Source organism: Podarcis muralis, chromosome 2 (assembly GCF_964188315.1).
Source record: "Podarcis muralis chromosome 2, rPodMur119.hap1.1, whole genome shotgun sequence".
NCBI lineage: Eukaryota > Metazoa > Chordata > Lepidosauria > Squamata > Lacertidae > Podarcis > Podarcis muralis.
Genome location: NC_135656.1, coordinates 6,165,588 through 6,191,900, shown reverse-complemented (window position 1 = coordinate 6,191,900; position 26,313 = coordinate 6,165,588). Strand labels below are relative to the sequence as shown.

Here is a 26,313-nt window from a genome sequence, read left to right as displayed (position 1 = left end):
AACCTAGCAGTTCGAAAGCACCTCAAAGTACAAGTAGATAAATAGGTAGCGCTCCGGCGGGAAGGTAAACGGCCTTTCCGTGCGCTGCTCTGGTTCGCCAGAAGCGGCTTAGTCATGCTGGCCACATGACCTGGCCAATAAAGCGAGATGAGTGCCACAACCCCAGAGTTGGCCACAACTGGACCTAATGGTCAGGGCTTATCTTTACCTTTAACACCTGGAAACTTCTCCAGAGCTTTGAAAACAGAATGCCAAGGAAGTGAAGTTGACTAATAAGCATTACCCTTGCCTCACAGTAGCAAGAGAATGGCCAGCTCTAGCCCTGTTGTGGCTATTGACATTCCTGTGGGAATTATCCCAAGAAAGCTGCAGAATGACTTCAGGGAGTAGCAGGCTGGGCCAGAGTTTGATGGCAGCATTTATTTACCAGTTCTCAAGACCATAAGGAAGAGGAGGATAAACAATCTCTACAATTCTATAGTAATAGAATCAAATTTAATGGAGAAATGAACTTGAAAACAGAAACTGATCTGGTGTGTGTTACAACTCACTTTAAAGAACTTGGGAATCCTCCCAGGGTAGGCAGGCTCCCAAAGATCTACTCACAAGAAAGAGACCATAAAATACCCTAAAATGCAGACAGTAAAAACAGCACAACACTATTATATGCCCTTTCGCTTAAAAAAAAGTCCACTCCCAAAAGCCTATTGGAATAAGGGCCTTCATCTGCCCTCAGAAAGGAGAGAACTTTTTTTAATTTTTTTTTTTATTTTTTTATTTTGCCAACAAAGGTCCATATAGTAAAAGCTATGGTTTTCCCAGTAGTGATGTACGGAAGTGAGAGCTGGACGATAAAGAAGGCTGATCGCCAAATAATTGATGCTTTTGAATTATGGTGCTGGAGGAGACTCTGGAGAGTCCCATGGACTGCAAGAAGATCAAACCTCTCCATTCTGAAGGAAATCAGCCCTGAGTGCTCACTGGAAGGACAGATCCTGAAGCTGAGGCTCCAATACTTTGGCCACCTCATGAGAAGAGAAGACTCCCTGGAAAAGACCCTGATGTTGGGAAAGATGGAGGGCACAAGGAGAAGGGGACGACAGAGGATGAGATGGTGGGACAGTGTTCTCGAAGCTACCAGCATGAGTCTGACCAAACTGCGGGAGGCAGTGGAAGACAGGAGTGCCTGGCGTGCTCTGGTCCAGGGGGTCACGAAGAGGCGGACATGACTAAACGACTAAACAACAACATTTTCCTAAAGGGCCGCTAGAGGCTCTCAGAGGCCGCTTTTTCTCGCCGGAACTACAACTCCCACAATCCCCGGCGCGGTGCATATATGGCGGGCGCTGCTCTGATTGGTTCTTCGAGAAGCGGGAGGCGGAGCCTGGCTTCTCCCGCGCGCGCGCTCCGCTTTCCTCTTTGGACATGGCAGATTTCGAACCCGGCTCCCTGCCCGACCTTTTGCCGCTGTACTACCGCCGCGTCTTCCCCTTCGGCCTTTACGGGCGGTGGCTGCGCTACGGCGACGGTGAGCAAGGAGCGGGCGGGTGGGCGGGGGGGGGGGAAGAGTCGCGCTCCTGGGACCCTGGAGCTGCGGAGGGAGCGAAAGGGAAGCCCCCCCAACTGGGGGGGGGAAGGTGGTCGAGGCGCGTAAGTGCTCCGGGGCGGGGCTCAGCCCCCACAGCCTTGCAACACGGGTGCCTCTGAGCATATGCAGAAGGCGAAGAAACGCACCTGGTCTCGCCCTTCATGGTGGGCACTGGAACGGGAGGAGGCGCCCGGTTCAAAGAAAATGGGGTAGCTAAGGGAAATGAGTCGCTGCCTGCAGACTCAGGGCAGGCTTCTTCCCGCAGTTTGTAATTAACTGAGGAATTAATTGAGGAACGCACAACTGCAAGGTGCAGGAGCAATAGGTTTCCGAAAGAAAAGGTTCTGCGGGTTTGTGGAAGAGGGACTATCAACTACGCTGAACTGATAATAATAATAATAACTTTATTGTCAGTGTACAACCTGTGTACAATGAAATTAATCAAGCCTCCCTTCCCCACCCCCCACAAACACTCAATCTCATTGCGCTCTGTGTGCTTGTCGCACAATTCACCAACCCCTAAAGTCAGTTGCACTATATTATTTTCTGTTCAGCAACTTAACAGCCCACGGATAGAAACTGTTTTTTAGCCTGTTGGTACTTCTATATCTCCTGCCCAAAGATTAAAGAGGTGCTCGCTGGGGTGTGAATCATCCCTGAGAATTTTTCTCGCTCTCCTAAGGCAACGATCCCTTGCGATGTCATCTAGCGGACTCAAGGGACAGCCCATGATCCCATGTGCTGTGTTCACCACCCTCTGTAGAGACTTTCTGTCCGTGGTTGTCAAGCCAACGTACCACACTGTGAGACAATATGAGATGACACTTTCTATTATGGACCGGTAGAAGGTGGTCATCAGTTGTTGTTTAACATTGTTCTTTCACAAGACCCTGAGAAAATGGAGTCTCTGTTGGGCCTTCCTAACCACCTGAGTTATATTGCTTTTCCAAGTGAGGTCTTCACTAAGGTAAACTCCCAGGAATTTAAAGGAAGAGACTCTCTCCACACAGCCCCCCCCCCCCCGATATACAACAGGGCTAGTTCACCTCTCTTCTAAACAGAAGCTCCCCGACTCAGTCAGCTCAGCTGGTTAGTAGAGGGTGGTGCTGATAGCACCAAAGTCGCAGGTTCAATCCCCATACAGGCCACCTGCATCTTCCTGCATTGGGGTTGGACTAGATGACACCCAGGACCCCTTCCAACTGTACAGTTCAGTTCCATGAGTCTGTGTTTGGAAGCACTATACAAGGGAACACTGCCACCTTCGTGCCCCGTCTGGCATTGGTTAGCGTGGCCACCTGTGTGGTAAAAAAGAGAGCACAGACATGCATAAAATTTACACGTGCTCATGTATTTGGCATAAATGCAAATATGATTAGTGCAATACAATACATGACACCATAGTGGGGAAGACTGTGACTGAATGATCTGTGACCGAATAATGGACAACTTCAAGGCCTCTGCTTTCTCTTCTTATTGTTATTTTTAAAGTGGAATTGTACTGGAAGGCTCTGCAAATAGCAGACACTTTTGGACAGAGGACCAGCCCAGCTAACAGAGGACAGTTAAGGAGGACCCAACATTTTGCTGGCCACAGAATTTTTAGGGTTGTATGAACTTCTTGTACGGACTTTCCTGAATTATTGCCAACCTGGCTGACTAAAATATAATCACGCTTAGAGTTTATATATATCATTTAGAGTGTTCAGTGTGCTGTCTTATTCCACCATATTGCAAAAGGAGAACTGGGGCTTGGAGAAGAGCATCTTGCCTAAGACCGCCTTGCCAGCTTCGTGGAAGAGCTGAGATTCAAAGCAGAAACTGTGCTGCGCAATGTAACTAGCATGTGATCTTCCTTTTGCAGTGTCAAAGAATTACTTTCAGCGAAGGGAGTTTTCGTTCACGCTCCGCGATGACATCTACGTGCGGTACCAGTCTTTCAACACACCCTTGGAATTGGAAAAAGAGATCCAGAAAATGTGCCCTTACAAAATTGACATTGGGGCCGTGTATTCGCACAAGGTATGCACTTCAATGCTATAAAGCCAGGCTGGGGAATCTCCAGGTGTTGCTGCACTACAACTCCCATCATCACCCTGGTAGCATTGCTGGCTGCGGCTGATGGGAGCTGGAGTCCAGCAACAGTTGGAGGGTCACAGGTTCTGCAGTCCTGTTATAAAAATGATTTAGAAAAAGTTTTCAAAACTGCCTGCCCTAAAGTCCACCATTTAACTGGCTTAAAAAAAGACTTGGCCCTTTGACCGTACAAATATGATCAAACATAATTTTACTGGAACCGTTGAGGGGGAACCAGTTAGTTAACTGTCACAAGGCAGGGAAATAAAATTCTAAATTACTGTAAGCAGCTATCATTTCTAAGTTATTTCTGTTCCCTTTCGCTTCCCTGCAGCCCATCCAGCACAACATGGTACACCTAGGTGCCTTCCAGGCCCAGGAGAAAGAGCTCGTATTTGATATAGACATGACAGATTACGATGATGTTAGAAGATGCTGCAGGTATTTCTGTTACCCTTCTGGGATAGTGATTTGGGGACAAGAGGCCAGTTTGTTGGTGAGGATGATAATTGTATATGTTTGGGAAGCATTCGCTCTCCATTGACTGATCACTCTTGAGTTCTGCTCTGAACTTCACAAGATGCTGCCCACTTCTATGCTTCCAGCGTTGTTGTAACAGTTATGGACTAGAAACTTGTTTCGTTTTTACTTTAAGCTTATTGTCTGTTTTTGTACTTTATTTCCATGTGTGGGCATTCCCTGAACCTTGACAGCACATTAAATGGGAGTCTAGACTCTCAGTATTTTGTGGGAAGGATTCCCACACAAGTGGATACCAGAACTTTAGGTCTGTACAGTAGAAGAGGATTAAAGGGCCCTGTCACCCTGGCACAACAAATCCACTTTAAAAAAGAACCAGGCTTTTTGCAGTTTGGAAAGTGACAGGGAAATTCATTCAGAAGTGGGGGGGTTGAACAAATGACTAGCTAGGTCATCTGGAGGAGCCTTGACAGTGCAATCCTGTGCATGTTTTCCTGGAAGTAAGTCCCACTGTGTTCAATGGGACTTGCTGCCAGGTAGGTCTGGATAGGCCTTCAGCCTGAAGAACTCTGAATAGCACTCTTCCGGGAGCTTGGAAGAATATAGAGTTTGCCTGACTCAACCAAGTGCTCTGTCTTCTGACACAGCATGCAAGATTGCAGGTGGGCAGGATAATGGAAGCCACCCTTTGTTTTGTCCCACACGCCTATTAATAATAAGGATGCTAGATCTAAGTGTTGGATGAAACACGAAATCGTATAAATTATTTCATTAAAAGAAAATCCTTTTTCCATTCTGAAACTTCAGAATGTGCGCAAGAATGTGTGTGTGGATGCAGTGTCAAATGACTTCTCATGTTCAGTGAAATAGCCACTCATTACATATAAGCCTCTTCCCACTGAATCCTGAAGCCGTAGAATAGCCTCTTGGATTTGCTTGTTCAGTGCCTTTGGGGTGTGTGTGTGTTAAAAAATACACTGCCCACTTTGGGCTGAAGAGCATTTAGCAGATCACACCCTGACTTACTTCCTTGTTTGTTAAGGGACGTTAACTTAGAGCTTCCTAGTTTGGACATAACATAAAACTCTGGATTAATGCGGTCCAGGGTCTTGGCACTTAAGCCAACAGAGGAGAGGATGAGTGCTCAGCCCCAACATTTTTCCACTGTTCCATAAACCACAGAGTCTAGAACAATTGTCTGAACTGGGTTGTTGTGGTTTTTATATGGTTTTGTAAGCTTCCTTGAAGGGTGGGAGTCGTGGGTTATATTTTTAAACTAATCAGGGCTTCATTTTTTAATGACTCTTCTTTCAGCTCTGCAGAGATCTGCCCCAAGTGCTGGACTCTAATGACCATTGCCATCCGCATCATAGATCGGGCACTCGTGGGTAAGTGGCCAATGGCCATGTAGCAACTGTTGCCAGACTGACCATTTTGTCCACCTTTCTTTCGGAGACTCACCCAAGTCAGAGTTTAAGCGCCTTCCAGCAGTGTGTACCATATTTTCAAATATACCCGTATTTTTCGCTCTATAAGACGCACCAGACCCCAAGACGCACCTAGTTTTTGGAGGAGGAAAACAAGAAAAAAAATATTCTGAATCTCAGAAGCCAGAACAGCAAGAGGGATCACTGTGCAGTGAAAGCAGCAATCCCTCTTGCTGTTCTGGCTTCTGTGATAGCTGTGCAGCCTGCATTCGCTCCATAAGACGCACACACATTTCCCCTTACTTTTTAGGAGGGAAAAAGTGAGTCTTATAGAGCAAAAAATCCGGTATATGATTTATCCAGTACCATTGGCTTTTGTGGAGCCTTTTGGGAAGTGTAAGCAAAAGAAGATGGGTCCTTGTCCCAAGGAACTTCCAGCCTAAACAGATGGGGGGCAAATTAAGCTTATGCATAAAAAAATTTAAAACTGGGTCTCATCCTGCAGGTGAATTCTGGGACTGAAAAGACAGGAGGTTGCACATTGCTGTGCTGCTGCAGCTTTTTCTATCCAAGCAGACAGACAGGACGGACATGGAAGCTACGGTTCCTTTTCCATGTTCAAGTCCTAGGGCTGGAATGGTATCTTTAAGAGGGTACCTAATGTATCATTCTGCAGTGAGGAAAAGTCGATTTTCCTTAAATTTCTAGTGGATATGATTACAACCAACTTCTGTAAGCCTTCCAATTATGGGGACTCCCTGACTTTCCTTTTCATGCTTTTGCCTCTGTTACTACTGTCAGTCCGCGCAGCCTAACTTTCGGCAGCAATATCTGCAGATTGGTAAATTGCTGAATTGACTCTTCCCTTTTACCCTCCTCATATGCTTTGTACCGATGGAATGCTTCTGTTATTTTCTATTGCTGCATTTGTGTATGTGTGTGGGAGTTAGTATCTACTGGTATAAATACTAACACACGTGGTATTGCACTTCAGGATATGCTTGCTCAAATCTCACTTTAGCCGTGATCAAGGTCTGTTTCTTTCTGACTTGCTGCCACACACACACACACACCCAGCCAATCTGCAATATAAGAATAATAATGGCAGCCTACCTTATGGGACTGTTGTAAGAATTGCTGGGATGAAGCATGCAGAACGCTATGAGCACTCGCAGCACTAAGGTTCTATTCATGCATTCTCGTCAAAGCTGTTACCTTTTGTGCTTTCTACTCTGCTCTTCTGCACCTCCAGAGGACTTTGGCATCAAGCACCGCCTCTGGGTGTACTCGGGACGGAGAGGCGTTCATTGCTGGGTGTGTGACGAATCGGTCAGGAAGTGGTCTTCAAGTCTCCGCTCTGCAGCAGTGGAATATCTCTCCCTTGTGAAGGTGTGGTATCTTTAGGACAGAAGGAGGTGGAACTTAATTTCTGCATTGCAGGGGGTTGGGCTAGATGACCCTCGGGTGCCTTCCAACTCTACAGTTCTATGATTATGTGACACTGGAGGGCAGAGAACCAGTGGCCCAGTTAAGCTACAGCACTGGCCTGTCACGTTGGGACATGCCCCTAGGACAAGGAAAGGCAGAGCACAGTGTCATGACCAGGAGCAATCTTTAAGTGTATTAACAGAGAATCCTGCTGGATCAGGCCACAGGCTCATCTACTTGAGGACTGTTCTCACATTGGCCAACCAGATGCCTCTGGGAAGCCCATAAAGCGTGACGTTTCTAGCTCTCAGTGGAGGGGTATTAACCAGAGCTCATTTTGCATATTTTTTATTTTCTGGTGCATTTTCAATTCATTTTTAATCTTGTTTTGAGCTTCTAGTTTTCTTTCTTAATTTTGTATTTAAATGTTTTCTTGTTTGTAAACTGACTTGGAAATAATAATAATAATTTTTTATTTATACCCCGCCCTTCCCGGTTCAGGAAACGGGGCTCAGGGTGGCTAACAACAAATTTAAAACACTTAATTGATGCTACAAAAAAACCCAGCATAAAATACGGTATAAAGCGTAAATAACAATAAAATAAAAAATCAATTTAGGGGGGAAATCCATCCGATAAACATTAGATAGACTGAAAGATGCTTAAAGAAACCAACCTAAACTAAACCTCCATATTTCACAGGGTGGCGAAGAGACCATCAAGAAGGTGACTCTTCCGGACAACATCCACCCTTTCATCAGGTCAGTTCAGGCAACAGCCAGGGAATTTATGGCATTTCTAGCATAGAGAGGTTGCACATCCTGAATTGGTTATTCAGCAAATGTTAAGCTTTAAGTGTTGTTTTAAGCTGTGCTGAGAATCACTATGGAATAAGGAGGTATGGACTGCTTTGTGGCTTTCTGGTGGAGAAGGGTGTGTAGAAGCTATAGGTGCAACTATTGATGAGGCTTCAGTGGCATTCTGTTTCACACTTAACCATGAACCAGGGGGCTGAGAAAAGCCTTCTATATCAGTGTTTCCCAACCGGTGTTCCGCGGCACACTAGTGTGCCACGAGACGTTGCCTGGTGTGCCGCGAGATGTTGCCTGGAGGGAGGCGGGCGAGTCGGGCGGCGAGAGGCGGGGCGGCGAGGAGAGGCCGCCCAGCGCGGGGCTCTCGCCGTCTGCCTGCCTGGCTGCCTGCATGGCGCTGACGTCACGGGGCTGTAACGTGCCCCACATAGGCACACGCGGGGCGGCGAGCGAGCTCCCTCGCACATCCCATCGCCGCTCGCTTCGGCCGGCCTACTGGGCTGTTGCAGGCGGAAGGCCTGCGCATGCGCGAGGTTTTCGCGCCTTCGGGATTCCCTTCACGCCTTCCTCCTCCCGGGTCCTTGAGAGCGCGGGAAGCGGCAGCGCGAGACCGGCGTTGAGCCTGGTAGGTATTGCGCTTGCCAAGGCAGTCATTTGGGAAATGAAAACTTGCAAAGCAAGCAACCAGTTCAATCTGAAGTACGTGTATGCTTAATATCCTGTATCTGAAACCTGTTCTGCCCCCTCCCCCACACTTGGTGCCATTTTCATCTACACATGCAGCAGAGTAAGTTGACCCAGAATAGTACCAATTCAGATGGCAGATGGGAGAACGACAGTGCTGAATGCTTTCCCATGTAGAACAGTCCCTGCAAATAAAAACCTAGCATATTTGGAAGAGGGATGCTAGCCTAACCATTACCTTCTATGCTGTTACTATTTTTTTATTTTTTTTTACATAAGTAAAAAGTGACCTTTCCCCATCTGGCATGGTGGTGTGCCTCGAGATTATTTTCATGAAACAAGTGTGCCTTTGCCCAAAAAAGGTTGGGAAACACTGTTCTATATAATAAGAGCCTTGAGCCATGGGAAAGCTTTTGGGCTGCTCCTAAAACCCTAAAACTAGGGTAAAAGGTAAAGGGACCCCTAACCATTAAGACCAGTCACGGACGACTCTGGGGTTGCGGCGCTCATCTGACTTTACTGGCTGAGGAAGCCGACGTTTGTCCGCAGACAGCTTCCGGGTCATGTGGCCAGCATGACTAAGCCGCTTCTGGTGAACCAGAGCAACGCATGGAAATGCCATTTACCTTCCCGCCGGAGCACTACCTATTCATCTACTTGCACTTTGACGTGCTTTCAAACTACTAGGTTGGCAGGAGCAGGGACCGAGCAACGGGAGCTCACCCCGTTGCGGGGATTCGAACCGCTGACCTTCTGATTGGCAAGCCCTAGGCTCTGTGGTTTAGACCCAAAACTAGGGTAGGCTGTGGTTAATGCAGCTCCAAGGGTAAATATTCAGATGTGAAGTGGAGGAAAGGCCCATTGAAGACTATGCATAATGACTGGAGAATGTGCAGAATTCCCTTTTCATAGACAGATTATGTGCACATTCCCCATGTGGATGTGCACAATGGCCAGCTGTTATGCACATTAACCACTCAACTCACATTATCCTAGTGTGCACAGAGACATTACCACATTACTAATTCCGAGACCATATCTACATTTCCCCTCCTGCAGGCAAGTGCTGGAATGCATGCCCATTGGCATGCATCCCATTTGTGCAATCTGCACAGAACAAAGACCTTCTCTTTTCCCTTCTCGCAATATTTGTGCTTTTCTACCAGGGTTGGGTGTGGCAATGCTACAAAATGATGCCATACTACGTTGCAGCTCCCTTCTTCAACAATACAGTGGTACCTCTGGATGCGCACACCTCTGGTTGCGTATCCTTCAGGATGCAAACGCGGCAAACCCAGAAGTGTTTTTCCGGGTTTTGCCACATGCGCAGAGACCTTCTACCCTGCTGCGCACATGCGCAGAACAGGCACCTCCGGTTGCGAATTCCTTGGGATCCGACCGGAGCTCCAGAATGGATCCCGTGCACAGCCGGAGGTCCTGCTGTACAGATTTCCCCAGACCTAGGCAAGAGCAAATGAAATGCCATTGAGGCTTTTATCACCTCTGTGTGGCAGGCTGTTCCTGCTGAAATTCCCTCTTTCCCAACATCCTAGGTGTGGGTGGGCGTGTGAGTGTGTAAACATATTGCACCTTTCAGGGCAAAGACCACCCACTTACTCCAAAGCACCTTATAAAAGATAACTAACTTTGTATAAAGGTAAAGGGACCCCTGACCATTAGGTCCAGTCGTGGCCGACTCTGGGGTTGCGGCGCTCATCTCGCTTTACTGGCCGAGGGAGCCGGCGTACAGCTTCTGGTTCATGTGGCCAGCATGACTAAGCCGCTTTTGGCGAACCAGAGCAGTGCACGGAAACGCCGTTTACCTTCCCGCCGGAGCAGTACCTATTTATCTACTTGAACTTTGACGTGCTTTCGAACTGCTAGCTTGGCAGGAGCTGGGACCAAGAAACGGGAGCTCACCCCATCGCGGGGATTTGAACCGCCGACCTTCTGATCGGCAAGTCCTAGGCTCTGTGGTTTAACCCACAGCGACACCCATGTCCCTAACTTTGTATATGTAGGAGGATTATTGAGCTTTATATACATAGCAGGAATGTTGTGCTTCCTGATGATTGATGACATAGTCACTTGCGGTGCTTTCAGCCCATTCCCTCGGTAACCTTCCTTGTGCCCATTCACCTGCCTCTCCCCCAAAGTTACCCCTCTGACTCTCTGATGTTTTCCCCTTTTCTGTTGCAGCGAATCTCTAAATGTGGTGAAGCGTTACTTCAGAGAGTATGCACTTGTCGAGCAGGACATTCTTGGAAGTAAAGAGAGCTATGAAAAAGTGTTGGCTTTGGTCCCAGAGAATATCCTTTCAAGAACCTCTGGGGCGTGCCAGAGAGTGCTGCACATCTTACTAGTGACATTCCCATAAAATCAGGGATGAGGAATCTGTGGCCCCCCAGATGTTGGGCTGCAACTCCCATCCAACATGGTTATATGGCCAGGGATGAAAGGGGTTATATTCCATTAACTTTGGGAGGGCCACAGCTTCCCCTTCCCTGCAATAAATAGTCAAGGCCATGGGGACAAAAATCCAGATACTGGCACTTGTGTTGATGCAGGGGTCAGGAAGCAGATTTATCCCATATCGGAGGCAGAGGCGGCTGTTGTTGTTGGCATCCGTTTGCCTTTGGGGGTGAATTCAAACTTGGAATGTTACAGTGCTTGCTATGGCATTGGAGACCGATATGGGAGAGACATGTTTTGTTGCAACTGGGGCAGATGAAGGCATCTGGTTGTGCTGCTGCAGATGTACCATGGCGTTGCTTCTCTCTGCGCTCCTTCCAGCAGGCATTCCTCCTGTGGTCACTGCTAGGGATGCACAACCTGCCCGTCTCCAAGCATTGCAATAATCTGCAAGAGCCCACAGCGTTTGCAGCCTGAAGCGCTGCGTCTGTGCACGCGCGTGACGTGATTCAGCACTTCTGCGCATGTGCATCATGTCATTCTGCGCGAGCGTCGAAACCCGGAAGTAACCCATTCCGGTACTTCCGGGTTTGGCGCAGTCCGCAACCCACAGCGTTCGTAACCCGAGGTATGACTGTACAAGCATGCTGGGAATGTGAGATTGGGAGAGCATATCTTTGCTTGAGACGCTGTCCTGCCGTGTGATGCCCCAAATTTTACTGATGCAGAAACAGCATCCCTCTAAATACCAGCTGCTGGAGAACTTGAGTGGGAGAATCCTGTTGTGTTCGTATCCTGCTTGTCGGCTTTCCATAGGCGTCCGGTTGGCCATTATGCAAACAGGATGCTGGACTCGATGGGCCTTTGGTCTGACCCAGCAGGGCTCCTCTGCCCCAGGCACCAGCAGGCCTCGGACCAGATTTGAAACTCCTTAACAATTTGGCCACCAGTTCGAAAAGAACTGCTTCAGGAATTCACTAAAAAGCACGATTCAGTCAAGCGCTGGGAGCTTTTGACAAAAGCATTGGAAAGACACAGTGTAAGTATTTGAGGTGCTTGAGGTAGCGGGGGAGGGGGCATTTGCATCATAAGAATCTTTTGGGTGAGTCCCTAGGCTGCCAGCACTGGGTGATGGGGAACAAAACAACATGAGAAGCTGGCGAGCTTTTATTTCTTGACCAAGAAGTGGGATTGACAGCTGAATTCTAAAGCAATGGGATTGTTGGGATGGGCAGTGTTTGATAAAAGCACTTCTCACTAACCCCTTCTGCTGATTCCACCCCCGCCCCCAATATAAAACTGTTCAGCGTTGCAGTCGCAGAGTGTGCTCTTAGGTGCTGTGGTGGCACAACCCTTCCTCAGCGACTGTAAGGTAAAGGGACCCCTGACCATTAGTTCCAGTCATGGCTGACTCTTGGGTTGCGGCGCTCATCTCGCTTTATTGGCCGAGGGAGCCGGCGTACAGCTTCTGGGTCATGTGGCCAGCAGGACTAAGCCGCTTCTGGCGAACCAGAGCAGCGCACGGAAACGCCGTTTACCTTCCTGCCGGAGCGGTACCTATTTATCTACTTGCACTTTGACATGCTTTCGAACTGCTAGGTGGGCAGGAGCAGGGACCGAGCAACGGGAGCTGACCCCGTCACGGGGATTCGACCCGCCGACCTTCTGATCGGCAAGTCGTAGGCTCTGTGGTTTAACCCACAGCGTAGCCTCCTTCTAATAGAAGGGTGAAATACAAATGCCTACAAAAGATCCTCCCAAGTTTGAACCCTTTCCAATCTTCCTCTTCCTTCCCAGAGCACACTCAAGAAAATGGCGCACACTGAGTCTGAGATCATGCTTCAGTACTGTTTTCCACGGCTAGATATGAATGTCAGCAAAGGAATCAACCACTTGTTGAAGAGCCCCTTCAGCGTTCACCCCAAAACAGGTTGGTTGCATGATGCTTCAACATACCTTCCTTTAGTGAAGATGGGGATCTAATAGGGTGTTGGATAGGGCCTTTGGTCTTGGATCTGGGAGTTCACCTATCCCCTTAGGTGTGCCAGCTTCACTCTTGCCAGTGTCCTTGGGCCACTCGCTTCTCTCTCAGCCTAAACTACCTTGCAAGGTTGTTGAGAGGGTGAAATGAAAGAGGGCCACCTAGAGCGCTCTGAGCTGTGGAGGATGGGTGAGATAAAACCATCTTGGTCAGTGGTAGTAGCAGTATTGTTGTCCCCCACCCCACCCCAAAGCATGTAGAGTTATATCTATGCTGGCACCCAGAAAGTCCCTTTCTAACTTGCTCATTGCCCTCCTTTAGGACGTATTTCAGTTCCAATCGACCTGAAGAAACTGGATGAATTTGATCCATTTGCTGTCCCCACTATAAGGTATGAATGATCCAGCTTTGGGCACATGGAAAGTTGAAGCGCAACACACGCTGCCATTTGTCTCTTGGAGCGCAGAGCTGCAGCAGCAGTCTGCATTAGCTTCACTGTGTAGTCTGGGGATAGCCACTGTGGTGGCGTCCGCATGCTTGTTGGACTACAACTCCCATCAGCCCCAGCCATCTTGGCCAACAGTTAGGAATGATGGCCATTGTAGTCTAACAGCATCTGGAAGACACCATATCAGCTGCTCTTCATGTGGTTAGACCCTTAGGTCACTGGACTAGGAGGATTACAGCATCTTGCATTAACAGAGGCATAGCTTTTTTTAACCGAGGGGAGGAAACTCCTGTTTCTTACTCTTAATTTCCTTTAACCCTCATATCTCTGCAGCCACAACACAACATTCTCCATTACTTATTTACTGTTGACCAGCAGCCTCGTGCCCTTCATTGGTTGGGAATTCTAAGAAACAAAAAATAAATACCGTATTTTTTGCTCTATAAGACTCACTTTTTCCCTCCTAAAAAGTAAGGGGAAATGTGTGTGCGTCTTATGGAGCGAATGCAGACTGCGCAGCTATCCCAGAAGCCAGAACAGCAAGAGGGGTTGCTGCTTTCGCTGCGCAGCGATCCCTCTTGTTCTGGCTTCTGAGATTCAGAATATTTTTTTTTCTTGTTTTCCTCCTCCAAAAACTAGGTGCATCTTATGGTCTGGTGCGTCTTGCAGAGCAAAAAATACAGTAAATGGTGGAGTTTTGAAATCAGTAGTTGCAATCACTGAAGTTTTGAAAGGTTCAGTCCTTGCTTCAAAATGGTAACCAGTTATGTCCAAACATAAAGGAAAGCCTGCTCTTGCTGCTTGATCTCTAGAACCATTATGCAGGATTTGTTTACGATATTGTATGAAGTGTCAAAATGCATAGTGAACAAACAACTTTCCAAAAAATGTAATAGATGAGATTTATTAATAAGGTCCCAGGGCAGGTTACGACTTTATTCTGCCTCAGTTTTGTCATAGCCCAGAGCTGGGGAACCTGTGGACTACCAGATGTTGTTGGACTCCAACTCCCACCATCCCCAGCCAGCTAATAGTCAGGGATGATGGGAGATGTAGTCCAGCAACATACAGAGGACTCCCCGACGTTGCCTGATCGTATGCATCAGTGGGTTTAGGAGTGCTAAACTACATAGGACCAAGCTGTTGAAAGAGTTCCACCCTGTAATACAGAAGGTGGATTTGAGGAGAGGATGTTCCTAGAAGAGTGGCGCTGTGGGTTAAACCACAGAGCCTAGAGCTTGCTGATCAGAAGGTCGGCAGTTCAAATCCCCACAAGGGGATGAGCTCCCCTTGTTCAGTACCAGCTCCTGCCAACCTAGCAGTTCAGTGCAAATAGATAAATAAGTACCGCTCTGGCGGGAAGGTAAACGGCGTTTCCGTGTGCTGCTCTGGTTCTCCAGAAGTGGCTTAGTCATGCTGGCCACATGACCAGGAAGCTGTATGCCGGCTCCCGCGGCCAGTAAAGCGAGATGAGTGCCGCAACCCCAGAGTCGTCCACGACTGGACCTAATGATCAGGGGTCCCTTTACCTTTACCTTTAAGGGAATCGCAACAATATTTTGAAAATCCTAAAATGAAAGATCAAAGCTTAGCATGAGCTTCTGAATCATAGCATTCTTCATTGCAAAAATGTAACTTCCAAATCCAAAGCTTTAATTTTTTTAAAACACACACACAAAAAACATTATATCAGCACACATCACCCCACATCAGCCTGGTTGGGAGCTGAGACAGGTGGGATCCTTGGGCTCTCCCTAGGGAGGCTTGCCTGGTGCCTGCTCTGTTTAGTTTTCAACACCTGTGTTCTGCTGCCCCAGAAACTACTACTACTACCACTATTATTAGTAGTAGTAGTTATTATTGTTACTATTATTATTGTAACTGGTGTATCCGGTATACGAAGCTAATGTTGTTAGCCATTAATAATTTAGTGGGGAAGGTAAATGGCATTTCCGTGCACTGCTCTGGTTTCGCCAGAAGCGGCTTAGTCATGCTGGCCACATGACCTGGAAAAACTGTCTGCTGACAAACGTCGGCTCCCTCTGCCAGTAAAGCGAGATGAGCGCCGCAACCCCAGAGTCATTCGAGACTGGACTTAACCGTCAGGAGTCCTTTTACCTTTACCTTTTTACCAGGTTTTGTGGGATTCCTGATGTTTCTGTTTTGTTTTAGCCGCCTCTGTCATGAGCTGGACACAGTTAGCAACGACGAGGGGGATGCAAAAGAAAATGACGGGGAGCCCGAAAACTCTCGGCGAAGCAGAGGTTCGTAGCAGGCAGCATAAGACCTTGTGAAATCTTCACCCACTTTCAAACATGAGATTGTAATAAGGCAGTAGTAAAACGTATACAGTGGAACCTTGGTTGTCGAACATAATCTGTTCCGGAAGACTTCTGAAACGTTCGACAACCGAGGTGCAAAGGGCTGTCAGCAATTTCAGTGTTGAAAATGGAAAAACATGCCGCAGAAGCCGTTCGACTTCCAAGGTGTGTTTGAAAACAGAAGCAATTACCGTATTTTTCCATCTTTTAGACCCCCCATGTATAAGATGCCCCCTATTTTTGGGCAACAACCAATCGCCAGTCCACCCTCGGCACTATCCGTGTATAAAACGCCCCCTAATTTTTGACATTATTGGGGGGGGGAACCTAGTCTTATACACAGAAAAATACAGTACTTCTGGGTTTTCAGCGTTCAGGTTCTGAAACATTTGGCTTCCAAGACGCTCAAAAAACGAGGTTCCACTGTATAATCACAACAATATGGCAATTTTTAGAAGTTTTAGTATGGTTTTTTTAAATTGTTTTAAAAAATGTTTTAAGTACAGTCGTACTCTGGTTGCCTTGCAGGTCAAACGTTTTGGCTCCCGAATGCCACAAACCCGGAAGTGAGTATTCCGGTTTGTGAACATTCTTTGGATCCCGAACGTGCAGCACGGCTTCCGATTGGCTGCAGGAGCTTCTTGCAGCCAATCGGAAGCCGCGCCTTGGTTTCCAAATGTTTTGGAAGTCAAACGGATTCCGTTCGACTTCCAAGGTACAACTGTACTGTATGTTTTTTTATACTGTGTTGGCTTAACATTTTTCTGTTTGCTGCCTTGGATTTGGGAGAAAAGGCAGGATCCAATATTTTCACTTGGCAGAAAGGACAATCTCTCTCTCCCCCCATGCAATGTTCCAGAGTTCTGCCAAACCACCACCCACTGAGCCACCAGGGAGGAGATGGGGGGGGGGGGGAACCCATCACACAAATTGACGGGACCCATTGGTTGAATCTCACCCATAAAGAAATAATAATTCATGAGTGGAATCCAATGTAGCGCCCTGGCAATCATTCCATAAGCACAAAGATTTCTGCTTGCATGTGGAATGTTCTCCCCCCGCACAACCCCTAAATCTGTTTTAGGGGTTCCCTCAGTGCTTCAGAGTAAATTTGGGAACAGGGGGAAGTCCTGTTGCACAAATGTAATGTATGTTATCCAAAAGGAACAAAAGATACACAGCAGTCATTGAGTTCTTACATAGGCCTGTAACGGGCTTGGCCTCAGAGTTACATGTACACGCATTCGGGGCCAAACCCTGACACGTGCGTATTTATAGCCTGTTTGGCTAGCCAAAACAGGGGTCAGCAAACTTTTCCGACAGGGGGCTGGTCCACTGTCCCTCAGACCTTGGGGGGGGGGGACTTTATTGGGGGGGGGATGATGCAAGAGCTCCAGTGGCTGTTTACCTGTGTCTTGCGAGTGGCAGGGGCTGGCGGCGGTGGAGGGACGCCAGAGAGGGGCTGCTTAAAATGGCGGCCACTCGAGCGCTGCTGGCACCAACAAAGCCCAACCCCCTTCCTCCTCTAGGTCGGGTGGGGAGGAGGGAGGGAGGAGGCGCTGCTGTTGCCACTGTGTGAGGGCGAGGGAAAGAACACGCATGCTGGCGATCCATGCAGTGATTCCCGGACCGTCCTTGGGCTGGATCCAGAAAGCAATTGGGCCTTATCCAGCCCACGGCCCTTAGTTTGCTGACCCATGGGCTAGAACAGAGGTCGGCAACCTAAGGCCCATAAGCCGGATCCAGCCCATGAGCCTCCTGGAACCGGCCCATGGCCAGTTCCATGGATCGGGGGTTGGATTCCGTTGTGGGTTTTTTTGCGGCACGGGCGCCATTTTTTTTGGCCAACATTTTCTCCCCTCTTCCTCACCATGGCAGGACCTCCTCCCTCCTCTATCCCTCCTTCTTGTGCAGCAAATCGCTGGCCAATCGCCTGCAAAGTTTTGAGGCCCCAGCCAATGGGCGAGCGGCGGCTGCACATGGCCAAGAGGAGGAAGGGGGCTGGGCTGGCTGAGTGCATTTTCAGCAGCCCCTTGTTGGAGCAAGCTGTTTGCCACTGCAGCTTATGCTGCCGCCGCCAGTGCCACTGCTGGCGGCGGCAGAGAAGGAACAAGCAGCCCAAAAGCAGCCCTTTCAGGCTGCTCATTCCTCCTCCGTTGCCACCATTAGCCTCTGCCTCTTGGCAGCACCCTAGGTAGGCAGGGGGACAGGACGGGAAGGGCTGGGGGAGAGAGAAGCCCTCTCTGCCATATGCGCGTGCACACACGCACTCCGGCCCACCAGGAGGTTTGTGATGCGGTGAACTGGCCCGCCCCCCAAAAAGCTTGACGACCCCTGGGCTAGAACGTGAGATTAGGAGACTGACTTTTTAACGCTGATCAGAGCACATGGAGGGTGGCAGGGGAAAATGGGAACAAATCTCACCCTGACTTGCTGTACCTTCCAGAGCTCTGCAGATTTGAGTCTTCTTTTCTCCCAGCTGGCTCAGAGCAGGCTGGGGGAAGTGTATTAAAACATCTCCATCTAGTGGAGAAAGTTGATCTGTGTCCCTTACCTTCAGGGACAGATGAGATACAGTGGTGCCTCGCAAGACGAAATTAATTTGTTCCGCAAGTTTTTTCTTCTTGCGAGTTTTTCGTCTTGCGAAGCACGGTTTCCCATAGGAATGCATTGAAAATCAATTAATGCGTTCCTATGGAAACCGCCTTCAGACCAGGTCCGGGAACAGTCTGTCCCCCGACCTCTTCTGAAGGCTGGGGGGGGGGGGGACAAGGGCTTTTCTTCCCACCCCCAGCATTTTAAAAAACCCCGGGACAGCGGAGGACTTCTCCGCTGTCCGGGGCGATCTTAAAATGCTGGCGGGCGGCATTTTAAAATCGTCCGGGACAGCGGAGGACTTCTCCGCTGTCCGGGGCGATTTAAAAGCCCCTGGGAAGGCAGGCAGGTGGGACAAAGACTTTCGCCCCCCGCCCGCCTTCAGAAGAGGTCCAGGACCTCTTCTGAAGGCGGGCGGGGGGCAAAAGTCTTTGCTCCCCCCCGGCCTGCCTTCAAAAGCCGTCCGCGATAGCGGGAAGCGCTTCCCTGCTATCCCGGACTGCTTTTAAAATGCTGGCGGTGGGGAGCAAAGCCTTTCGGCCCCCGCCGGCCTTCCTGGACCTCTTCTGAAGGCCGGAGGGGGGGAAAGGCTTTGCTCCCCACCGCCAGCATTTAAAAGAGGTCCCCGGAGATTTCCCTATGGGCTTTCTTCTTGCGAAGCAAGCCCATAGGGAAATTCGTCTTGCGAAGCAACTCGCAAACGGAAAACCCTTTCGTCTTGCGGGTTTTCCGTCTTGCGAGGCATTCGTCTTGCGGGGCACCACTGTACAGGCTGTGTATACACCACACATTTAAAGCACACGCATGCACCTCAGCAACCGATTCTGGGGACTGTACTTTGTTAAGGGTGCTAGGAATTCTAGCTCCCTGCAGGGTAAACAACAGTTTGCAGGATTATTCAGTGTGTGCTTTAGATGGATGCTGTGTATGCAGCCACATACTCCTACTGTTTTTCTGTTGTAAAAGGGCATAGGGAACCTGAGACTCTCCTGCGGTTGTTGGATTACATCTCCTATAATCCCTGAGCATTGGCAGTGCCAACCTAAGGCTCAGGGGAGTCGGAATCCAATAATATCTGGAGGCTGTGAGTTCAGATTATTAAGTTTAGCATGGAAAGTGAACAGCCTGACAACATACTTTGTTGTATGTCTTCTGTTTATAGATTACAAGAAAACCAGCCTGGCTCCATATGTGAAAGTCTTCGAGCAGTTCCTGGAGGAAATGGAAAAATCTCACAAAAAGGAACGTCTCAAGGCTAGTGGTAAGGGCTTGAGTCAGAATGAGAGGGTTGGCTTGTGCTCCCTGTGCTTTCCCCAAACGTTTGTGTGGCGTTCGTACGGAGCCCCCAGTTGTCTCACGGACTATTGACCCGTACACCACTAATCTGCTGCCACCAACCAGGTCCTCCCCGGTAAATCACTTAGTCTCAGTCAGGTTCTCAAGTTAACAAAGAAGAGTGTAGTTTATTGCAGACACAAACAAATTTTAGCTGCATTCCAAATGTTGTTACTCTTTACCTTCTTAGTCTTATTTTATCCTGTCTTTATCTCTTCTACCTCCCCTCACACAAGAACCCACTGCACTAACTGTCTCTTTCCAACTGCCTGCCAACTGCTTTTCCAACTGCCTTTCCCAACTAACCCACTAAAACCAACCCACTCCCAAACCTTGGGCTAAGCCCTTTTATAAACAGGTAGGCTCCGCCTCCGGCTTTCCTATTGGTCTACATTTTAACCCTTTCTCTCTCCCCTGTACAGACATTTTCAAACCAACGGGCAAACACCAGTTTGTTACCCCTGTATGCAGTCAGTTTTACTGGGGACCTATAAACACGCTTTAGAAGCTTGTTTTTTTACAGAACACCCTTGCTTTACAGAAGATATGTACCGCAGCTCTATTGCATCCTTCACTTTGAAATTTGCTTTGGTTATTCTTGTATGTCTTGATTTTGGAGTTTTGCGTATTTTGCTCTGTGACAGAGGCTATGTACACACCATACATTTAAAGCGCATACACACACACACACCAGGAAGCCTGGGACCTGTAGCTTGCCCCTCACAGAGCTACAATTCCCAGCACCCTTAACAAACTACAGACCCCAGGATTCTTTGGGAGGGTGCTTTAAACATATGGCATTACACAGCCTTAGGCTGAAGGCAGAACCACAGATAAGAAATGTGGGTCTGCCACCCAAAACAGCTGCCCTAGCTTTCTCATTAATAAGGTAAAGGGACCCCTGACCATTAGGTCCAGTCGTGACCGACTCTGGGGTTGCGGCGCTCATCTCACTTTACTGGCCGAGGGAGCCGGCGTTTGTCCACAGACAGCTTCCAGGTCATGTGGCCAGCATGACTAAGCCGCTTATGGCGAACCAGAGCAGCGCACAGAATCGCCGTTTACCTTCCCGCCGGAGCGGTACCTATTTATCTACTTGCACTTTGACGTGCTTTCGAACTGCTAGGTTGGCAGGCGCAGGGACCAAGCAACGAGAGCTCACCCCGTTGCGGGGATTCGAACCGCCGACCTTCTGGTCGGCAAGTCCTAGGCTCTGTGGTTTAACCCACAGTGCCACCCACGTCCCAGCTTTCTCATTACCACCCCCCTAACATGGTACAACTTCCACTGGTGTCGTTACACTGGGCTTCTCTGTTTTACGTAACTGGCTGCTTCTAGTGGAGGTCAGGGAAACACAGCATAGTGATGTCCAGATGGCAGGGAACATTGTATTACATGCTGCAGAGCAGGGAACTCGACACCGGGCTATTTTGAGTAACAATGCTGTTTTGTTTGCTTTGTTTGAGGACCCCTCCAGACATGCCTTTTATAGCGTTGCCCATGCTATTTATACTGATCCTCAAAAAAGCCCCAGAAACAATGCCATCATTGTGTCAGTTTTCTGGTTTATGTCCCTCATCATCCCTGTTCTTTTTTAAACTTGCTGCAAAAAATCCAACAATATTCAAAACACTGGAATCGTTGTGCAAAGACACCCTGGTGTGGATGTTCATTCTGCAGATACTCCACTTTTGGGAGTGGAGGTGGGTGATCAATGATATGTTCCTCAATTTCTGCTTGGTGCCTTTTTCCTGCAGCCACCTAAGAGTTCTGTAACTTTAAAAATAAATAAATTGGGACAAGCCTTTTGTAAGTTGTTTTAAACCATTTTTGATATTGTATTCTAATTTTTCAACCTGCCCTGGAGCCTTAGGGTGAAGGGCAGAATAATAGCTATTGTTATTAATTTGTTACAGAACATGTTAGATAATACCTTCAAACTATGCCTTACCGGTACATTTTCTCTTTTTAGATATGCAACTGGATTTCTGAAGGTTTTTTGACATTTGATGTGCAGTAATGAGGACCCTTTCATGCAGCCAGACAGCTGTGTTCATCTGCAGTGGAACGTATTTTTAGCTGCCTTGTTAGATTCTTGCAGCACCCAACCACATTCATTTACAGAAGCAGACCAAAGTAATAATAATCCCCCCCCCCATCCAAGGGCTGGTGATTAGAATAGAATTAGGAGCTGACAGTCTTGTAGGTGCCAGCAGCAGAATACAGAGCCCATGTGGCAAAAGGACCTGATGTAAACTACCCGCATGATTAAAATGTAAACATTCAGCAGTAGTGTTGAAATTCCGCATAAGGTGGGAGCCTACTCAACATGATGTGTCTTTCACTGGTAGCAGATAAAAGAAGAGTTTGTATCACATACTAGCACAGAAAAAATGGTGTGGTGTTGTTTCTCCTTGAGATAAACTTCAAAGAACAGGAAACTCTGGTTGGAACTTTGAAGGAGAGGGAGCCTGGCTTGATTTGGCTACCAAGCATCAGATGTGCAGGACTCGGCAGAAAACATTGTGGCACATTTATGGCAAAAGAGGCAACAGGCAATGTGCTAAGCAGCCCTGATTACCTCATCATCCTCTATTTTCCAGTCTAGTTCTTGTTGGTTTTGTCCCCTGCCCCCATTTTTTTTATGCAGAAAGTTCAGTATGCATTTGCTTTTGAGTAGGATGCCTCTTAGATTAACGGTCCTGAGTTAATGAATGTAAGCCAGGTATTTTCTGTAAATATCTGGGCAGTTTTTCATTCTCAAGAGTTTGCATTTTGCCCCCAAGAGAGGCACTAGAACAGACCTGCTCTGCTTGTGAGCCACCAAGCTAAATGCCACCTGCAGGTCATGTGTTAAGGCAGCAGTGCTTAATTCTCAGCCCAACAGCCTAATCTGCCTCCCAAGTCTTTTTTTTTTCTGCCCACTCCTGCTACCAAAGACTCTGCTGATTTCTATTAGCAGCAAAAAGAAAGCAAAAGCTAAGTCGATGCAACACAGAGATTCTGCCAGAGCTATACAAACTTTTGGCCACACCCACTGAAACACAGCATAAGCCTAGCCATGTCTACTTGGAAGTATGCCCTATTGAATTCAGTGGTTCTTGCTCCCAGGTAAGTGACATTAGGTTTGCAGCCTAAATCAGTCTCTGAGTTGCAGGTATTATAATAAAGCAGCATAAGGCCTTAACGGTGCTCCAAAATGAATTTTTGTGACAAAGTATCTGGGGGAAGTCAGGAGAGGGTTACAGGAAGTGTGCATAATAGCCATGTGTGCATCGCCCACCTCTGTAGTACCCAAAAAACAGGCTGAGCAGCTTGGCTCCATGTATTTTATAGGCTGTGTACATTAATGTATATAGGGACGCGGGTGGCGCTGTGGGTAAAACCTCAGCGCCTAGGGCTTGCCGATCGTATGGTCGGCGGTTCGAATCCCCGCGGCGGGGTGCGCTCCCGTTGCTCGGTCCCAGCGCCTGCCAACCTAGCAGTTCGAAAGCACCCCCGGGTGCAAGTAGATAAATAGGTACCGCTTTATAGCGGGAAGGTAAACAGCGTTTCCGTGTGCTGCGCTCGTGCTGGCTCACCAGAGCAGCTTCGTCACGCTGGCCACGTGACCCGGAAGTGTCCGCAGATAGCGCTGGCCCCCGGCCTCTTAAGCGAGATGGGCGTGCAACCCCAGAGTCGGTCACGACTGGCCCGTACGGGCAGGGGTACCTTTACCTTTTACATTAATGTATGCAACATCTATGCTGTAACCAGCAGTGCCTTCCCCACTTTCCTGTTGTTGTTATCTTCCTTTTAATTCTGTACAGGCTAAATGTTAAGACTGTTTTATTTTATCACCTTAGAAGGAATTTGTTCATGTTGTCCTTTTTGGTTTTCTTTATATTTAAAGCTCCGTTGTCCTAAAATCTTTACATTTTCATAAATAAAATTTTCAAAACAGCCACAAAAGTTGTGAGATTGCATACGGTCTGAAAGGAGGGGGGAATCTACTCTCTTCCAGTTTACATGTGTTTCCTCAAATGGTTGCATAGACACAAGGGGTTGCTTCCAGATGTTCTGCTCATTGAGCAATCACCCTGATTTGTTTGAAGAAAGTTTGTGGAGAGGTTAGAGGACATTGGCTTTTTATTGAGCATCAGTTCTGATTTGTCTGCATGGAGAGCCACACCGTACATTAAAAGCACATTTAACACATGACTAGTTCCCCCCACATGGAGTCACAATTCTCAGCCCCCTTAACACAGTGCCCTAGATCCTTTGGAGGGTGCCATGTGCTTTAAATGTGTGCTGTGGATCTTTGTCAAGCAATTCTTATCCCGTAAAAGTAAAGGGACCCCTGACAGTTAAGTCCAGTCACAAACGACTCTGGGGTTGCAGTGCTCATCTCGCTTTATTGGCCGAGGGAGCCGACGTTTGTCCGCAGACAGTTTTTCCGGGTCATGTGGCCAGCATGACTAAGCCGCCTCTGGCGCAACAGAACACCGACACCAGAGCAGCGCATGGAAACGCCGTTTACCTTACCTGTTAATCTTCTTGCACTTTTTGGGGTGCTTTCAAACTGCTAGGTTGGCAGGAGCTGGGACCGGGCAACGGGACCTCGCCCCGTCATGGGGATTCGAACCACCAACCTTTTGATTGGCAAGCCCAAGGCTCAGTGGTTTAGACCACAGCGCCACCCGCGTCCCTCTTATCCCATACTTCCTAGCATATTTTCCTACCATGTTCCTTACTGCAAAAAAAAAAATATTTGGAGCTGGGTGGGTGGGGAGAAGCAGGGTAATGGCACAAGAGTATCAGATCCACTCTAATTATGTTACCTGAATTTTCTGGTATGAGACTGAATTCTACCCACAAAACAGCAACAGCCTGGAAGTCCCCAGGGGGCTTTCACACCAGGCAGTTAGTGTGGAATTGCCTCACTTCGGGTTCAGTCCCAACCCTGGCTGCTACCCAACAGTACTTAATGGAGTGGCAAGGCCACTGTTAAGTTGTGGGTGAACATATCAGACGACACAGCGATTCTTCAAACAGCTCTTGTTTATTCAGAGGCCAGAACAGAACAGAACTGAAGGGTTCAGTCAGCCTGCTTATATAGAGCTCCGGTACAACGTTACTGTAGCAACTTTCTAAAACTATCCAATCACTGAACGTCACTTTCGATCCTTCGTTTGCATAACTACAGTATCCCCCTGCTGGCCCAGGGTGAGAACTTCAGTACATAACAGCCACCACCTCATGTGCAGCCCTGCCAAGTCGGCACAGAAGGGGGGAACAAGCAGCCTGAAGTTGAGGCAGCAACTGGGCCCAAAGAATGCCCCACATCAGGGCTTTTTGCCAGCAGCACTTCTACCTGCACGTTTGTGCGGAAATGCTGATGGGAGGGACACAAGCATCCCTCCACAAGCAGAGGCCAGCAGGTCTGGGTGGAAGGATAGCTCCAACCAACACACCCACCCACACCCAGCCTGGGGCAAAGAGTTTGGGTTGCTCTTTCCTTTTTATAGGGTGTATACACAGCAGCAGCATCCATCAGAGTTGTCCTCCATTCCCCATGGCTGTTTCTTTTCTCAGGCTGCAGCAAATCTGACCTTTTTTGGTAGAAGTGGAACAGCAGCACAGTCTGCAGGTGTGGTGAGCTCTGCTATTCTTTTGTCTTTCTAAGGTAAAGGTAAAGGGACCATTAGGTCCAGTCGTGGCCGACTCTGGGGTTGCGGCGGTCATCTCGCTTTATTGGCCAAGGGAGCCGGCGTACAGCTTCCAGGTCATGTGCCAGCATGACTAAGCCGCTTCTGGCGAACCAGAGCAGCACACGGAAACGCCATTTACCTTCCTGCCAGAGCGGTCCCTATTTATCTACTTGCACTTTGACATGCTTTTGAACTGCTAGGGTGGCAGGAGCAGGGACCGAGCAACGGGAGCTCACCCCATCGCAGGGATTCAAACCGCCGACCTTCTGATCTGCAAGTCCTAGGCTCTGTCATTACAGCCTTTATAGTAGAAACTACAATTTTCCCCTTCTTGGCGCTGTCAGTATGTTTCCCGTTCATTTATTAAGTTGTACTTTAAAACTTTTTTGTATTGCTTTAATTAACAATCAGCATCCAGAAATCTTTACAAAACAAATGGGGGGTTGTTATGAATAAAATTGTGATTGCACACAAAACTCTGCAATTGCAGAATTCTGCCATCTATTTTTCAGCTCTTGAAGTATAAGCCTTGCCAGAAATCAAGTTCAGCATTATTCACCTTTTACATGGTAAGAATTCACCCTTTTTGGTGCTGTGTCATCTTTCATCCGCGTATATTGCCACAGGTGGCAAACATAGCAGCTGAAGTTTCATTCAGAAGCATTTGGTATTGATTTTTTTCCCAGGGCTATAAGAAACTGTGAAAGCCCACAAAGAACATGCAGGCTACAACAGCTGTCCTTGACAGGCAAACAGAGGATGATGCCTTACACTGAGTCAGACCATAAATCCATCTAGCTCTGTATTGCCTACTTTTCACTGGCAGGTTTCCCAGCTTTATTCTGGAGACCCCAGAGACTGGACCTGGGCCCATCTGCAGGCAGGCCAGATGTTCTGCCACTGAGCTATAGTCCTTCGGCTTCAAGAAAACAAATTCCACGGATGTGGCTGTTCTTGCGGTGAAAACAAGAGTCGCAGGGTACCATAAATCTAAAATGACACTAGGAATTGTGTTCTCAGTACAAAAAGTAACTGT

The 26,313-nt window shown here is 48.1% G+C and overlaps 1 protein-coding gene across 1 annotated transcript; it reads left to right on the top strand.

The window, feature by feature from the left end:
- Positions 1-1,373: 1,373 nt before the first annotated feature.
- On the top strand, positions 1,374-21,964 carry PRIM1 (DNA primase subunit 1). Its single transcript, XM_028721431.2, has 13 exons — positions 1,374-1,528; positions 3,453-3,610; positions 3,999-4,105; positions 5,459-5,532; positions 6,824-6,960; positions 7,702-7,760; positions 10,695-10,804; positions 11,855-11,946; positions 12,705-12,837; positions 13,210-13,279; positions 15,509-15,600; positions 19,415-19,513; positions 21,560-21,964. The coding sequence occupies exons 1-13, from the start codon at positions 1,426-1,428 to the stop codon at positions 21,577-21,579; spliced, it is 1,254 nt and encodes a 417-aa protein (XP_028577264.2). The 5' UTR covers positions 1,374-1,425; the 3' UTR covers positions 21,580-21,964.
- The last annotated feature ends 4,349 nt before the right edge of the window (positions 21,965-26,313 follow it).